This window comes from Chelmon rostratus, chromosome 17 (genome assembly GCF_017976325.1).
Source record: "Chelmon rostratus isolate fCheRos1 chromosome 17, fCheRos1.pri, whole genome shotgun sequence".
In the NCBI taxonomy this organism is placed as follows: domain Eukaryota; kingdom Metazoa; phylum Chordata; class Actinopteri; order Chaetodontiformes; family Chaetodontidae; genus Chelmon; species Chelmon rostratus.
The window spans coordinates 14,872,743-14,889,318 of NC_055674.1; the positions used below are offsets into that span (position 1 = coordinate 14,872,743).

A 16,576-nucleotide genomic window follows, 5' to 3' on the forward strand; every position below is an offset into this window, starting at 1 on the left:
GTTTCCTTCACTTCCACCCCAGTTTTCGCTCATTCCCGCAGTGAACATCCTGCAGCTTCAAGGCAATTGCAGAAATTCTTTCACCTAGGAAGCACACAATGCATCATGCAGTTCATATCACCGTTGTGGCACACAGGTAGACAAGTACAGTTCAAAAACCGGTTGGCCTAAACACTCATGGTGAAATAAATATATTGAATAGTAAATAGAGTGTAGACCGTGTATGGTGGATATAGAGAAGGGCGACATCTAGTGGCAGCATAAACTGTGGGTTGTAACCTTGGTTCAACTGTTCAACTATTTCCTTTTACAGCAACATAATGTGGACATAGACACAAGCAGCCACTCAACAAAAACATTGATTATACCAATTGCCATTAAACAGCTCCGTCAGTCTGTTCTCAATTTAGAATTACATTCATTTAGCCACTCACGATATTTGTATGTTTTCAGTTATTCTGCAATTGGGCCAGCTGTATGTCATTGCTTGTTTCCAGGCAAAAGATGAAGCTACATTCATTTCAATACATTTCCAGCTCTTCAGAATGAGTAATTGTGGGTTCCAAAGTGTGTTACACATGCTATAATTATTGCAAAGACATTACAAAACCAACTGAGATGGATCATATGTCACTTGTCATTCCAAAAGATAAAAAACCAATCAGGAATGGGAATGGAAATCACTTGAGCCAAACCAAAACCCACAATATAAAATTGGGGGGGTGGTCTTAAAAACAGGTCTATAAAGACAGCACAGGTATTGAAAAAAAAAAAAAAAATCACTGCATTTACTCCAGACACAATACAACTAAAGAAATCTTTGTAAAACTGAATTTAAAGGAAGTTTTTCTTAACTAAGTTCAAACAGACACATGGATATAGACACAGAGAGAGACATCATGTGGTTAATATGCACTGCAGGTTTTATTACAAGTTCCATTAACTACAGGGTAGAGGAAAGAACTGGGAAAACCCAATTCACATTGTCCTACAGCCAAAACCATTTTCATCAGAAAAAGGGGAAGAAAAAAATACTGGTAAAAAACACTTCGGAGCAATTAAAAGAAGAGGTTGGAACAATAATCTCACACACATCAGAACACAAGCAAGTGTAAAATATTCTGCACATTTCTAACAACCACCCTTCTGTGCAGAGAGGAAGGGACGACAACTCAGTAGATCTTCATTTCTTAGCTGGTGTCCATCTGAGAAAACAAAATCAGAAAGAAATTAGACAGCTGCAAAAGCACAATTTGTTAATTGGCGGCAGACGTGGTGTTGACAGCTGAACCAACCCTAGCATTGTAGGCGTCTAACTGAGCGTCAAGTTCTTCTGCCGACAGCTGCTGCTTGCCAGTACCGCCTCTGCCACCTCGACCCCTTCCTCTGGCACCGCCTGCACCCCGTCCTCCACGTCCTCTCTGCATGCCTCCGAAGCTGCCCCCGCGATTTCTGTTCATGCCTCCGCCACCTCTGTTCAGACTGAAAAGAAGAATGCCGATTAACACAGTGTCCACAATATTTGAGCGAATATTTTCTTCAACAAAAACACTGCTCCATAAAGTCTAATCTCACCCCTGCATAGGTCGCCTCTGTGTGTCAATCTGTGATGTGACGAGTTGTATGTTCATAGGTCGCCCTAGAGGGAGAAAAGACATAACATCTCAATTTGGGCAGGGCAGTTGTGCTGAAATGAGCACCAAAGTACTGAGCCTGACAGAAAATTGGCAATACAGACAACGACACTGACCAAAGACCAGTGAGTAGAAATATTCGTATTAACTCAAAGCTCCAGGACGCCATATATGACTCAAGTTAGAGGCCTACCATCAAGTGGGATGCCATTATACTGTTTCATGGCTTTGAGGGCATCTGCCCTCCTTTCAAAGTGGACATCTGCGGTTCCTAGGCTTCTTCCTGACCGGTCGTAATGAACTGCAGCCTTTTTCAGAGTCCCAAATTCAGCAAAAAGTTCCTGGGAATAGCAGAGGAAACCCTTAGTAGCTACACCTTGGACCCACCCAGTTTAACAAACCAACCATGGCAAACATACTTCAGCAACAAAAACAGATCAGAAAGGTGAAAATTCAAATACCTGAATATCTGCATCTGAGACTCCAAAATCGAGATTGGAGACGAGGAGCTTCCCTCCAGTTTCCACACCAGCTCCTCCGCCACCCCCAGCAGCACCATTGAAGCCGCTGAAGCCGTTGTCAAACATGTCGTGCTGCCACTTATCTGGAAGCTGTTTAGGCTGCAACAGATGAAAGAGAACGCACCTGCTGACTTCAGGATCCCCTTGCCTCTGTCAATCACAGAGTCCACACGGCTGGGTGTTGGGGCAAGCAGGGGCTCCGCTTCCAACAGGGCCAGGGTGCTCAACTCCCCCAAGAGGGTCCCCAGTGTTCCCTGCCCACCCCATCACTACTAGCAAGTGAATCAGCTCAGACAGAAGGACATACACAGGACAATCAACTACTAGCAGCAAGAGGATCATGTATATTGCCTCTATATACACACAATGTTTACAATTTCAACCATTATGAGGTCTGGCAGCATCAACTGAGGCTGTGTACATTTACTCAGACTACTAAGTAAAAATTGAGCTGTTTATTACCCCAAAACCACCCACAATTTCTGTACTAACCCTCAACAATTTGCCCACCCCAGCTAGCAACCAGTATTTCATCACTGTTTCTCTTGCCATCTGCGCCTCCACCAAAGGCTCTCCAGATATGATCCTCGGGTACACAGGGGTCGCCTTCTGAAGCAGCGTTGCCTCCAGCGTTGCACCATGTTTCCCGGCCCGCCCAAAAGTTCTTTACCAAGCCATGAAAGGGGCTTTCGTGAAGGGGGAAGTGTCCATAAGATGAGGGAGAGGTGGATAAAAAAAAAAACAACTAGGGCCAGCTACCCCCTCTAAACGAGCGTGGATTATTTGAGCGTCCATTTTGAGACCACGCCATTTTGATTGGGGCTTTGTTTGGCTCGTCTAAAATGCTCATTCACACTTAAGGAGTGGCGATTTGCCATAAATGAACACTATCGGGGAAGGGGAGGTTGAAGTCCACTGATCCATCCACAAGTAACAGCCACTGGTTGAAAAGCCACCAAACAGGCCTTGTTGTGAACCCGCCAGCCACTCCCGAACAAAAGGCTGCCAGGTCGCTGCACCGGGATACTATGCTCCCACAGGCGGTGGAAAAAATCATTTGAGGGCGAATTTTCTCGATGAAGTAGCCTCTTCTCAACAGCATTTTGACACTTGGGCTGGAAAGCACTGCTATTGACCATGGGCGACTAGCTCTAATTTAAGCTGGTGGATTCAAAATGGCGCCGCCGAGGCCGTCGCGATCCAACTTTAGCTAGTTAGCCATTTCGGCTAACATATTCGTTTTCTCCAAAATGCCTCCTCTCGAAAAATGATGTAAGACATATGGATTGTGGGAGAAGGGACACACTATGTATACAACTTCCATTAATGCTTAACCGCAAACCAGAGCTCTCACATGAGGGACACGGCGGTTAGAGCAATCATTTTACTCGCTTGACTAGCAAACTGGCTAGAGGGTTAGCTAGCAAGCCTACTGGAGTTTAGAAGTGTGTAACCCAGGCATTTTCAGGTTTGTCGAAGGTTTTTCCTTTTTCCTGCCCATTCCTCTAATTTTCTCATACCCTGCTGTAAGGCGTTGGTCTGCCTCTACCGCGGTTCAGGTTCTGTCGGCTCCTCATGGGGCCAGATCCGCCGCCTCGGCCTCCAAATCCTCCGCCGCTGACTCCGAGACGCCCAGCGCCTCCACCTCGGCCGCCGCCTGAGCCACCGCGGCCTCGACCTCGTCCTCCTCGGCCTCCACCTCTCTGCTGCCTGTTCTGCTTGATAATGTCGTCTAGAGACATATCCATTTTATCGGCCATTATGCTGCTCCAGTTAGTGCTAAACTGTCAACAAAATTAAAAAAAAAAATACACCCTAGTCTCGATTGGTCCCTCGCTTTGCCCTTTCACACCTCAACGCTCTCTGCTCTGACGAGAAAACACAATGAGCTAACGTTCGCGGTATGTAGCAAAAGTAATACGGTGCGTACTGCACGTAAACCTTGCGTCACCACGTAATATGCCTGAGTAGGACGCAAACGGCATTCTAGTGGAATACCGTAATACCGTTAATCAGTACACAATGTACTGTAACATAAGCACAAATCAATAAGCATGAATGGATCGTGTTCCTCAATAACTGATTTTTATAGTTTAAAGTTTTGCTTCACAGACTCTAATCATGTACATCTAAAACACTATTAATCAATTGAAGGAAAAATAATCTGCAACTGCTTGGATAATCTTACAAACCATTATCTCAGCAAAAATGGCCAAATTTAACTGGTTCCAGCCTCCCAAATGTGAACATTTGAACATTTTCCTATCCTTCTCTGACATCAAACTAACTAATATATCAAACAAGTGACACAAAACAAGCAATCTGAACATAAAAACTCGTCTACGAAATTGTTTGCCACTTCCTGATTAATTATCTGTATATAAGCATATATAAGTTATGGACAAAGTTATTATTAAATTGATTGGGAAAAAAATTGATAATGAAAATAATCATTGGCCACAGCTCTAAGATGAGCATAACCAGGATACAGCATAAATTCTCCAAGCTTTATGAAATTCCTTCCAGTACAGCTTTCAGGGTACCTTTCACTTAGTTTCCTCTCTCCATGTTCCATGGTCGATATTTATGGAGGATCAATATTACACACAGGAGTACTGTAAAAGTCTTTTATTTCAACATTTTGTTTCAAGGCTTAGGGGGGGAGTTAACCAAGGGCAGCATACTCGGGGAGGTCTCTACTTAGTAAAGTCCATTTGAGGGCAAGAAAATTTAGAATAAAAATGTTGGCCTTCTACATTGCATTTGGCTTCCAAAACTTGCCCATAAAGTGTGTATCCAATGTGACCCTTACATTACCTCTACAATTTACCGATCACTGAAACTATCTTCCAAAACAAACTTAAAAGAAAAAAAAAATAGAAGTCAGCCCTTTCGCATTTTCCTCCAAAGTCATATAAGTAGCAGTAGTAAAGAAAATAGGGTTTGTATTTAAGACTGCAGTCTTCTGTGTCCTGTGGAGAGTTTGCATCAGTCCCATCCACATAAAGAATGTATGTATGACAATTTTATGACTTCAAAAAACATAAACCAAGAGACGAGAGAATTTGTGCTCCCTGGAATCCCACTTCTTTTCTTCTCAGTAGCAGAGGGTAAAAAAAAAAGAGACTGGGGTTGCTATGGTCCAGAGTTTAGAAATGATATTGGCATTCTGTGCTAGAAGGGCCAACAGGGCTGACTTTCTGGCTGATGGAGGAAAAGTTCTTGAGGATAATGGGTGCAAAAAAAATGGGACTGGGCCATTTTGAGAAAGACTAGGACTTCTTGGAGTCCTGTGTGTTGCGTTTCTTGAGGTCACTCAGGTCCACTGGTGTGAAAGCTGCAAGAACAGACAGAAACAAGTTGTACTTCATTCATTTAACCCTTTGGTAATGTAAAAAAAAATCCACTTCTCTATTAAGTTACACTGTAACTTACAATGTAGGTTAGGATTTGGGTTCTTCTCCACATACTCCTGTGGTCCACGGTCATTGCGTTCACTATTTTGTGTTGATCTGATGTCTCTAAGCACACACTGCCAAGCTGTAAAGGAATAAAGACAACAATGCTTTTATTATATTTAGGAAATCTTATCCCTGCATACTTGTTAGCAATGACATCACAAGACAGATCAGAGGTAAATAAGAAGTTTGACTTCACAAAGGGGAGACATCTGTAGTTTAAGTGCCCAATGTCACAGACAGTGTGCTGACATTTGGTAGCTTGCAACCTCATACTTGAGCAGCTTTCATTATAAGAGCTTCAATGCCATTACTTATAGTCGGAGTGGGCTCTATTTCCACTTGCACTAATGATGAGTAAAGTGATCATCAAAAAAGCAATCTGAAGTGCAGTCTGTGGTCATTAGCACTACAATGTGAGTCACTGTCCAAGCACTCAGACCTACCTCACTAACACTACTATTCTCTGGACCAGACGAGTTTTTGACTGCTAGTGGCTCTATAGAGTATTTTTCTGAGTTGGTACATCTATTTGTTTATCTCATGAACATGCATGAGGATGCACATGCAAGTGCATGCCTGACACATAGTCCTTGGAATGGTTTCAGGCTGTTACACTGATCCACGGGTAGTGGTAACATACAGAGATAAAAATGTTTTTGAAGAAGGAAATGCATACGACACATTTGTTAGATCTCAAGGATAGACACAATGAGTTTTGATGGGAAACAGACTTGTTTGTTTACAAGAAAACTTAACAGGGCACCTCTGAAACCCACACAATGAATAAGATGTGTTTCTCTTAGCTTTCCAAACAATGAAAATATATTCATCTCTGAGTAGCAGTGTTGGCCTCTTGAATTGTGGAGAGGAAATGCTGACTGACAGATGAAAATGCTGTAATGCCATTGCTGTTTACAAATCATGTCCTCACATTCGAGTGGGCACATAGCCTGTGTTCTTGCTCTTTAAGGTGTTTGAATCCTAAAAGATGTGTGTCCATTAAGTTACAATGTTAAATTAATGTAACAGATGCACACATTCATGTTATTTAATTTCATTTTATATTGCTAATAATGGCACAAATGACCAAAAGGTGTGAGCTCGGTTTATGGCATCAACCAATCTACTGCTAACAGTCTGCCTCTAGATTTAAGCGATACGAGCAGCAGTTACATGTGCCAATTTAACTGTCAATTCCAATGCAAGTGGTTACATATGACATAAACACAATGACTGACAACTGATTGTGTTTACATGCTGCGCAATAAATTATCAGACTGAATACACAGAATCCAGAACGACATCATCGACAGATTTTTTTTTTTTTTAAATGGGACTACATTAAGGAATTGTGCCTGAATATACTACACTTGCAGTTATGGAACCGTAGAAGACGAGCCTGCAATAGACCTATCAATAATCACTCACTTAAATGAAGTGGGGGAAGCATGTCCAGAAAGAAGAAAGGAAGTTCAGAGATTCAAACAGAAAAGATTTACACGGGTCAACGTTTATTTTCCTGTTGCTATTTTTGTTAATGTCAACAGCTTACAAGAAACAAACTCAGACCAACTCCGTTCCTGGGCAACACAATTCAGCTTCAGCTCTGAGAGATCTATGATTCTGATCATTAGTAAAATAAAATACTTAGATTATCCTGACAGAAAATTCAAGATGTCAGTGTTAGAGAGTGTACTTACTATCATGTATAAAACGCACATTTTCCTCATGTGCTGGGGTAAAAAGCTCCCCACTGTTAGTAGGGGATCGGGGGCTTGAAGTCCGCTTGTAACTATTCACCATCCTTGGAGCAGATGAGCTTCACAAATACAAAAAAGGTAAAATTAGCAGGAACAGACATTCACAAGTCTTTTAATCATTGTTAAATGTAAACTTTGCATAGCATTATTCTGCTTCTTAAGACCATAAGCAGCACATAGCTAAAATAACAGTCGATGAAGTTGTAATGTTCACTAGTAACATTGGCTCATTAGTACTGGAGTGTCACAACTTGTTACAGACCTGGTCATTCTGTTTGCAGTCTGTACTCACTCCTCGCTCCTCTATGGTGAGTGGATATGAAGAATACAAAGGTTCAGACGTCCTCAGTTGAAATCTATCAATAAACAACCGTGTCAACAACAGCACACAAATTTGATCTCAGAAATCAGTTTCTAAATAACACAACACAGACCTAACATTACATCTCCATTAAAGCTATTTACAAGCCACTGACAACAAGATATTATGTTATCCGAATAGTTTTTAAAAGTCATGTAACATCTGTAACAAAACGAGTGTTGTAGTTGCTAGCGTAAACTACTTTCTATTGACCTCAGGTACGCCGTGCGTCTGGAAGAAATGAGGAAATGTTGACGTTAGCTAGCTAAGGGGCTTTTGTTTACGTTTTTACTTCAGTGGTTTCAACAGTGTTAGCAGCAGGCTACAGAGCCAAGCCCAGCAAGTCATCTACTACTCAAATTCTAATCAATAAGAATATCTATTGCCTCTAACATGGTTTCTGCTTTTTCGGATTTATGTCCCCCTATAGTTATGTCCTGAGGAACAGCTAACTAGAGATTTGCTGACATAATAATTTCGGCTAACTTTAGCTAGCTAGCTAGCTGCTGATTTACATTGTCCTGTCGTAACGTTAGCTTCAACCAGCTAATATTTTGCGGCCGCTACCGGTGCCACACATTTAGTAGAAAGACATTTAGCGCAGTTATAGAAAAATCAAAATGTCAAGCAACGGGCACGTTGTTACGATATTAAACATACCTTTTAATGGCCCTTCCTTTCGATTTCTTTATTCAGAGATTGGTGTACGCCGTTAGACCTGACTAAAACGTTGCCAATGCCAACCAATCATTTCCGGGAAAAGACACGGAAGTGAAAGAGCTCTCTGATCATAAACGTTTCATACGTGAAATATTACATAGAACAACAACAACAACAAACAGCAATAATAAGAGTTTTATAATTATCAGTCAATATATAATATAATAGTCAAACACACCCACACTGTATTATTGACCAGGCTGTTCAGGAGTGGACAGGCCTTTCCTACAGGTTTGAAGTTTAAAAGAATTAAAATTAAATCAGCATGTGTGATGATTTATATGGTCCCTTTTCCACCTACGTCCCTATCACTTCTTTAAAAAAATCTCTGTCTCCTTGAATAAAAATACAATATTACAGTGATGTTTTTCATTGCTGCGACTGTATTTCCATTTTGCATTCATACATTCCTGTCAGGATTCGAGAATATAGTTTTGTTATCACTTTACTTAAAATGTACGATCACAGCTTTAAAACAGCAGCGTCACTAAAGGCTGACTGAAGCTGAAGGCATGACATGTACCCCAGGTAATCGAAGAAAAAGAAGATGACTGAAAAGCTACAGCTTGAAATGCAGGTGGTGTTTTTCTTTAACAGACTACACAACAGCAACTCAGTCATATTTATAAAAGTTCTCTTTATTTATGAAAACGTACAAAAATAATTATTGAAGACAAAATTATAAGACTTTCATTGCCGACATTTGTGTTTCTACTACAGGAAACAACAGCAATACATTAGGGAACAATACTGCAGTGGTGGCAGCATAAAGACAATATTTTTTTTAATTTCTGACCATCAGTGAAGTATGAATTATTAATCTGGCTGATCCTCTTTCTGCCCAGCAGTGAGGAAACATAACTCTCTCTAGAAAACACTAACATCTCGGCTTAAATACTGTGTTGCAAACTCAATCTTCAATACTGTCTGCAGAGTGCAACCAGCTACTTCAAAAGTGTCTGCTTAACACTGACACAAGTGAAATAAATTAAATCGAAATGCACAATGGTATAGAAATGAAACTAATTTTGTTCAGAAACGAATGGATATTCAGACCTGGACCATACACAGTACATGACATTTTGATAGTTGGTATTGCATTACATGAGCTGAGAGTGTAGACGGAGATATTGGTTAATGTTTGTAGTATAGACACTGGGAGAATGACAAATAAACAAATGCACAAAATAAAATGAAATAAAAACAACCAAAAGGAGAAATATGGCTAAATGGAGCATTGTTTCAAGGCTATAATGTAAAAAATAATAATCTCATAGCAAGTTGTGCTGCACTTTTGAAACTAACAAACAGCACCAGTGGCACGGCTCTATCTCTGGCTGCGCTCTGCCACCCTGATGCAAGTTTGTCTGGTACATGTTAAATATGTTTTGTTTTTTTTCCTTTTCCAAGTGGCTGCTCAGCTTTCTGTCATCTCTGGGGTCCATTTGGTGCCCAATCACACGCAGCCTGCCTCAAAAAGTTTGACCAGCTCTTTGCAGTCTGGGTCGATGAGGTCTGCAGGCTTCTCGCCACTTTCGTTCTCGGCGTCTGTGCTGGCTCCCATCGACAGCAGGTACCTGAGTGGAGAATGAAGCGGAGCACTGTTAAACTGACGCTCTCACATATAAAACATGGCAGAGTTTATCAGCACTGCACTTTATCTTTTTTTCATCGTTTCGCTGTCTCAACTCAAAGACCTCAGAATAAAGGGAACTGTAGAATTCAATTGTAGTCAAACTATTATAGTGTGTATTGTGGGTCAGTTAATTTCTCCTTATGGATATAATTCAACACAAACTCCCCCCTAATAATTCAACATTATACATTCTCTCCAGTTCTTTCTTTTACACCGTTTTCTTGCTGCTGAACACCATGTTTTATGTATTGTTATGGTTGAATTATATATACAATTATATATATTATATTATGTTTCATGTTTCAGTGTTCAGAGCCAACCCACCAGTGTTGTACCCGGATAAACTTTGTCTCTGTCAGACCGCTGTGATTTGGTGACCTCTCCTTACTCTTTGAGGGACATTTGATGATTCAATGTTTCATTGAAAATGAATACAAAATGCAAGTTTCACATACTCTGGGGTCAAGTGCCTGTTCTATATTAAATTAGAGCTGTGTTTTGGAGTAAAATTCAAGCATGATAGAGACTACAAATGTTACCTGGCGATTTCTGGGTAACCGTCACTGCAGGCCATGTGAAGTGGCGTCCAGCCATCTTCGTCTCGCTGGTGAACGTCAGCGCCATATTTCACCAGCAGCTTCACCACCTCCAGGTTTCCTGTTAGCACAGCTTCATGTAGCGCTGCCATACCTGCACACAAGACTACATCAGTCCTCTGCAGAAGCACTGCTGCACACAAGTCAAGTCATGACATCTGCCAGACATCTAAACAGCTTTGAAGCCCTCATCCTCACTGGCTGCCATTATTTCTAATTTCAAAATAAAATTCATAAGTTTAAAGTTTAAACATATGAATCCCTGCAGGCTGGAGGAAAAAGTGAAAGCTGTGGAGACTGAGCTCACCTGAGTGGAAGAGTGTATCCACACGAACCTTCCTCGCTCTCATGAACCGACCGATTTGCTCCATATCTCCCCGTCTCACAATATCCTGGAAGATGATGTCATTGGGGAAGTGCACAGTCCTCTTTGCTGGTGCGACAGGTATTACAGGTGCGGGACGTTCCTGAGCTTGTGTGCGCTGTGTGGAACTGTACCGCGAGCCTTTGCTGTATGAGGGGATGTATGTCGACGCAGCCTTGTAGGTGGATGTGTAGTGTGATGGGGTGTAATGTGTCGTGCTGTACTGTGTCGGGGTGTACTTTGTCGTGGAGGTATATGCGGATGTGTAGTGCGTCGGTGTGTAATGTGTAGGGGTGTAATAGGTAGGTGTCTGGTATGTTGGTGTGTACTGTGAACTGCGTGTGTACGTTGACACTGGCACATGGTAGTTGTACTTCATCCCTGCAGTGGCTGTCTGCCTCCCCCTTTGCCGTCCGCCCAGGAGGAGGGAAGTGAGAAATCCAAGAGAACGCACCAGTCCAGTGAAGAGCAGTATCCTTTTTGCTCTACGTCCTCTCCCCCTCTCCTTGCTCGCTTATTATCCTTTTATTTTCCAGCTGGAGTATCTCCTGCTGTTACTGTAGAATAAAAACACTTCTCAGATCCTTTGCTTCACTGTGTTGCAGTCCGGTCGTCTTTTTCTCACCTGCTGTGAATCTCTCCCACCTGAATTTGAAAGTCTCTTTTGCACAGTGTGTTTGCTGTTGCACAGAACCGTTGTCCAGTGGGGCAAGTCGGAGAGGACCCCTATATACCCTCTGTAGGGCTATTTTAGGGCCTAAGATCCAGTGACTTCAGCTTGGAAATGAGTGGCCCTTGTCCAGCTCCTCCCACCACGCAGTCATATGCCCACTGACACAGCAGCCACCCCTAGATCATAAAAATGTTGACAACCAAAATGTTCCCCTTGAGTCTTACTTTAGACATGCATCTTCCCGCATAAACATCTAAATAACTATGGTTATGGTCAGAATTAGGTGTTGCCAGAAGAGGGAGACTGTACCTCAAATTCTGAAGCTTGGAGCTCAGTTATTTCTCTATTCTGGGCTATTTCAAGTCGTTATATACGCAAGTTTTCTGTGACTCATGTTGTTTTGGTGCTCTTAACCAGAGAGATTTACTGCAGGACAAATAAACAACATCTAACAATAACAGCACATCATCTCATGCCGGCATGTGTTATTGATTTGTCTGATTACATCATGCCTGATGGTGCAATATAATCTTGATAAGAAAGGAGACATTAGAAATAGCCCTCAGAAGCACAACTTTACACATTCTTTAAGATCTGTAAGTAATGTAATGCCACTGCGTGCTTTCACTCTGTTCATCCACGTTCCTTCTCGTGTTCCACGTTGACCTGCGGGTCCGTCATGTGACACTTGCCCTTTGCATCACAACCAGATACACCAATAAAAAGTCACCCACTGAGGAGGTTACGTGCGGGAGTGTTTTGAGGACCAACTGAGGGGGCAAAGCCACTAAAATGTGACCTCTCCTCTTGAATGCCACTGAAAAGTCACATGATTTCCAGAACGGCAGCTGTTTACATTACTGAGCTTTTGCCACACACTGAAATATACGAAGAAAAGTGACAACTTAGAGCAAAAATCCTATTGATCTCCGCAAAGTAAGAAGAATAACACAGCTTTTTTAGCACTGACTGACATACAGTTTGTGTGGATGGAGCTGCAACATTGTGCTGGTGTCACCAGCTGTCCCCACACAGACTTCTAAGATGGGCAGAGCTGGTTATAGCTAGTTTCCCAAACCTTTGGAAGAGGACTTGGGCATTTCACGGATGCTGCCAATGTAACAGAGGAAGGTTTTTGTTTCTCACCACAACTCCAACCACTTAATGTATGACCTCGCTCCAGAACTTGATCTCCTCGGTTGTAATTTGCAGCTGTTTTAATGTGTTGCTGTATGTTCTGCATGCTTTATTCATATAACTCATGACTTTAAGGGCCTTTGCTCACCACTGCACCTTCCACTTTTGTGTGTTACACAACCAGAGGGGGGAGGCGACTCAGATTATCCCAGCAGGAAATGATCAATTAATTTATGTCATGGTAAGAGTTGACCCCAGCTCTGAATGCCAGCACGATTTATTATTCATCACCTCCCTGCACTACTGGTCTCTAACCAAGGGGATCAGGGGAAAGAGGCTTAGAGCTAATGTCTAGACAAATTGAAGTAAGAGTATTTGAATGTTCACAGCTCGAGGAAGAGACTTTTAGAAGCAGCTATCCGGTTTCACAGTCTCTTATATGGTATTGAGGGGGTGCAGGGGCGTCCCTGAGCAATGGTGATAGTCCCTCCAGCTTCCCTCGCTCCTCTCCACGGCGACTTCCTCACCAGAAGAAAGGAGAACCTCGGCCCGTGGAAAATGTTTGTTTGTCACAGCCCGGTGTTAGGCCTGCTCTGGACAAATGCCAGAGAGAAGTCTCACACGTTACAGCTTCTTACTATACATAGTCCAGGCTGCCCTCCCCCTCCCCACCAGCCCTTTAGGGTGGGTGCTATGATCTGTCAAATTACCAAGAAGTCAGAGTTGAAAACATTCAGGTGTACAGAACATAGCCAAGGACACTATCAGCAACAACAATCAGAGACAGGAAAGAGACGGAGTCAGAGATTTCACATCTGTATGGTGTCATCAGCTCCCTCAGTGTGACTTTTTAGTTAGTCAGTATGAGCCCAGGTACATATTGCTTGGAAATCCATTTAAAGTCATGTCTCAGGCTCAACACTCCCACCCTACTCAATAAGCCGGCTGCTATTGGCTGTTCGGGAATGGAGCCGCAGGGTTTGGTTTTGACCAGACACCAAAAATAAAACTAGTATTTCACATATTTGAATACTTTTTATTACACATGTTCAGGTACCTGTTAAATGATGTGGCCTTTACATTCGATCTAAGTTTAAGTATATTAAGACCAAAAAATGCAGGGATCGGCTTTTCAAACACCCACAAAGTGTTCATTTTTACTGGCAGATTGTGAACTCCTCACAGGCTCTTAAAAACCTCACATTCCTTGAAATAAATAAATAACACAGAGGACATGACCACAGCAGCCCTGTATGTGCCTCTGGCAGAGGTAGGCGGATCGACGAAGCCCTCTTTTGATCAGTAGAACTGATCTGGGGCACTTGAACACAGCGCTCCCCTCCCTTGTTCAGAGAATTCACACAATAAACATATTTCTTATTCATCACTGAAAACAGTCTTGTGTTTTGACGTCCATGTGACTGAGTAACGAGCAGGGTTAAAGGAAATGTCCAATGTTTGGCAAATCACTCAGTGGTAATGAAAATGAACTCTGGTTTGGTTGGTAACATTAATCATGTTAATCTTTAAATCATATAAAAACTTGACTTTGTTGCATTTATTTTCAGATCATGAACATACAGACACTTCTTTATAACATCAGACCTCTTTTACAAGCAGCTGTTAATGATGCATTCACTCTGAAATGGTGACACATGACGCATCAGCTGCTATTCCTAATAAAAAGCATCACTATCATGTGGCTTTCATTCTGGCCCTGATATTATTTAGTGTTGCACAAGCTTCATATCTTGGATTTGGACATAATATCTGTCAATCACGTTCATCCAGCATTCATCCACAGAAAATGTTCTCATGCCGTCTAATCTTATTTCAAAGACAACTGTGACGTCTTGTTTACGAGTCTGCTTGAATAAAAATCAGGGCCAAATTACAGCTGAGTTAAAGCAAATCAAACAGCATCGACGAACAAACTCAAAGGCTGATATTTCGGACTTACTATCAACAAAATGTAGCTGATATTCCGTCAGTTGGTGCCTGACACTGCCTCAGTCCTCTACAGCCAGGTATTCAGGGACAAGCAGCTCAGGACACACAAAGCTCAAACCAAATGACAATTTTAATAGCGACCTGTCACAGAGGCTTATCACTGGGCTATTTGTGTTACAAAAAAGCCAGCTATGCATTCCTTAACACTCTACTGACTCGCGTGATGCAGGTAGCAGGCAGGTTGGTGACTCCATCGTCTAAAAATAAGGCCTGTGAAGCATCCTGTCCTGTGCATAGCATGTTATGAATGCAGGCTGCCATCCTCATAAACATTGCTGTCTAAAACGGTCAGTGTAACACAAGTCATATGTATCTGTGAAAATTCAGCTGGAATAATCCACACGTATGCAGAAACACACTGTAGTTCACAGCTTTGGTATGACTCTTAGCAGGAATTTTAAATACAAGTGGGCTGTCTTTGATTTGTTGGTTTTTAGCAGGGGGGGCTGGCCCAGTGGTTAGGGTTAGGGCCAGTTTATTACAGAGGTGGTTTGGTCTGGGGTGTATTTTCAGCAGCACAGACAATACTGAGTGATCATAGAAATATTATCGGAATATTATAAGAATATTATAGGCCCCAGTGTGTCTCTATGACCCTCGCACTCCTCCACAACTACATGTTGCTACTTGTCACTTTGATCATGAAGATGATGCTACTCTATAGGCTGCAATACAGTGTAGAATTGAATGTTTATATTATATAGTTTAGAGAATATTATAGATCCAAAATGAAACTGAAAGAAGGACAGGACTTGGAGAAAAAAGCCACTTCAGCACCACAGACAGCACCATGGATTTATCTTTACACAGCACAGTTAGACTGCTGATATTTTACAGCTGTGGTCGGGGTCATAGAGTCTAACCTGCACAAACCTCAGTCAGATACAGGATCAGCGAGTCAGGCAGGCTAGGCTAACATATTCAACTGAACAACCCCTCTCTGCCCCTACACTCTCTCTGCAACCAGGAGCTGGAGAGAGGGGATGGCAGGTTAACAAGGGGGATGCATTTTGATAACTTTGCCAGCTGACGGGGGAGTATGAAGGGGGTGGTATCCCTGCTCATCCCCCCTCAGATTTCCAAGTGGAAGTAGGGCACAGGGGGAATAGACATGGTTGTCGGAAGGTATATCTTTACAGTAACACCACCTGATCTTGTCTGCCCCTCTTATACGGCTTTACCTTTTTCTCAGAAGCCACCCTGCTGTCCCTGCACATGCACATGCAGTCCCGTGGGTGACAACAGGAGAATTGGTTTGTTTCTTAACAGGCAGCAGATGAGCACACCTGAACGGTAAACACTGCAGGGATTAGTACATCTAAACCCCCAGTGAGAGAGGCTCACCGGGGCTGAGAAGTATCTGGTTACAGCACACGCATTGGGCCGAAAAAGGAGAGTTGGAATCTAAATCCGGAGCATGTAATCCTCCGTCGTTCAGTGAGGAAGAGGGACACCATGATGCCTGTGGCTGTGGAGATCGATCCATCTTGGGAAACAGAGATTCAGAGCTAAAAATGAGGCACACTGACCCTAATCTTCAGTCTCAACTCTCAAAAACCAGAGTAGATGTTTGCCAGACATCAAAATAATTGGATGTGCAGAAGCAGCTCTCTAATAAAAAAATCGTGTACTGCATCTACTGCTAATGCACCTTTCCACCTCTTATGGCAGGCCTGGAAATCAATAGAAGTATTAGATGGTGC

The 16,576-nt window shown here is 42.4% G+C and overlaps 3 protein-coding genes across 3 annotated transcripts; all 3 read right to left on the reverse strand.

The window, feature by feature from the left end:
• Nucleotides 1–900: 900 nt before the first annotated feature.
• alyref (Aly/REF export factor) lies at nt 901–3,994 on the reverse strand. The gene is made up of 6 exons (XM_041957055.1): nt 3,676–3,994; nt 2,096–2,254; nt 1,828–1,975; nt 1,576–1,639; nt 1,296–1,482; nt 901–1,205 (listed from the first exon to the last, which is right to left on the reverse strand). Exons 1-6 carry the CDS (start codon nt 3,913–3,915, stop codon nt 1,191–1,193), a joined length of 813 nt encoding a protein of 270 aa, XP_041812989.1. The 5' UTR covers nt 3,916–3,994; the 3' UTR covers nt 901–1,190.
• Nucleotides 3,995–4,501: 507 nt separating this feature from the next.
• Nucleotides 4,502–8,498, reverse strand: mcrip1 (MAPK regulated corepressor interacting protein 1). The gene is made up of 5 exons (XM_041957695.1): nt 8,398–8,498; nt 7,639–7,732; nt 7,317–7,435; nt 5,591–5,695; nt 4,502–5,492 (listed from the first exon to the last, which is right to left on the reverse strand). Exons 2-5 carry the CDS (start codon nt 7,644–7,646, stop codon nt 5,428–5,430), a joined length of 297 nt encoding a protein of 98 aa, XP_041813629.1. The 5' UTR covers nt 7,647–7,732; nt 8,398–8,498; the 3' UTR covers nt 4,502–5,427.
• Nucleotides 8,499–9,212: 714 nt separating this feature from the next.
• On the reverse strand, nt 9,213–11,543 carry LOC121621355 (protein phosphatase 1 regulatory subunit 27). Its single transcript, XM_041957789.1, has 3 exons — nt 10,997–11,543; nt 10,633–10,783; nt 9,213–10,034 (listed from the first exon to the last, which is right to left on the reverse strand). Exons 1-3 carry the CDS (start codon nt 11,430–11,432, stop codon nt 9,914–9,916), a joined length of 708 nt encoding a protein of 235 aa, XP_041813723.1. The 5' UTR covers nt 11,433–11,543; the 3' UTR covers nt 9,213–9,913.
• Between the last annotated feature and the right edge of the window lie 5,033 nt (nt 11,544–16,576).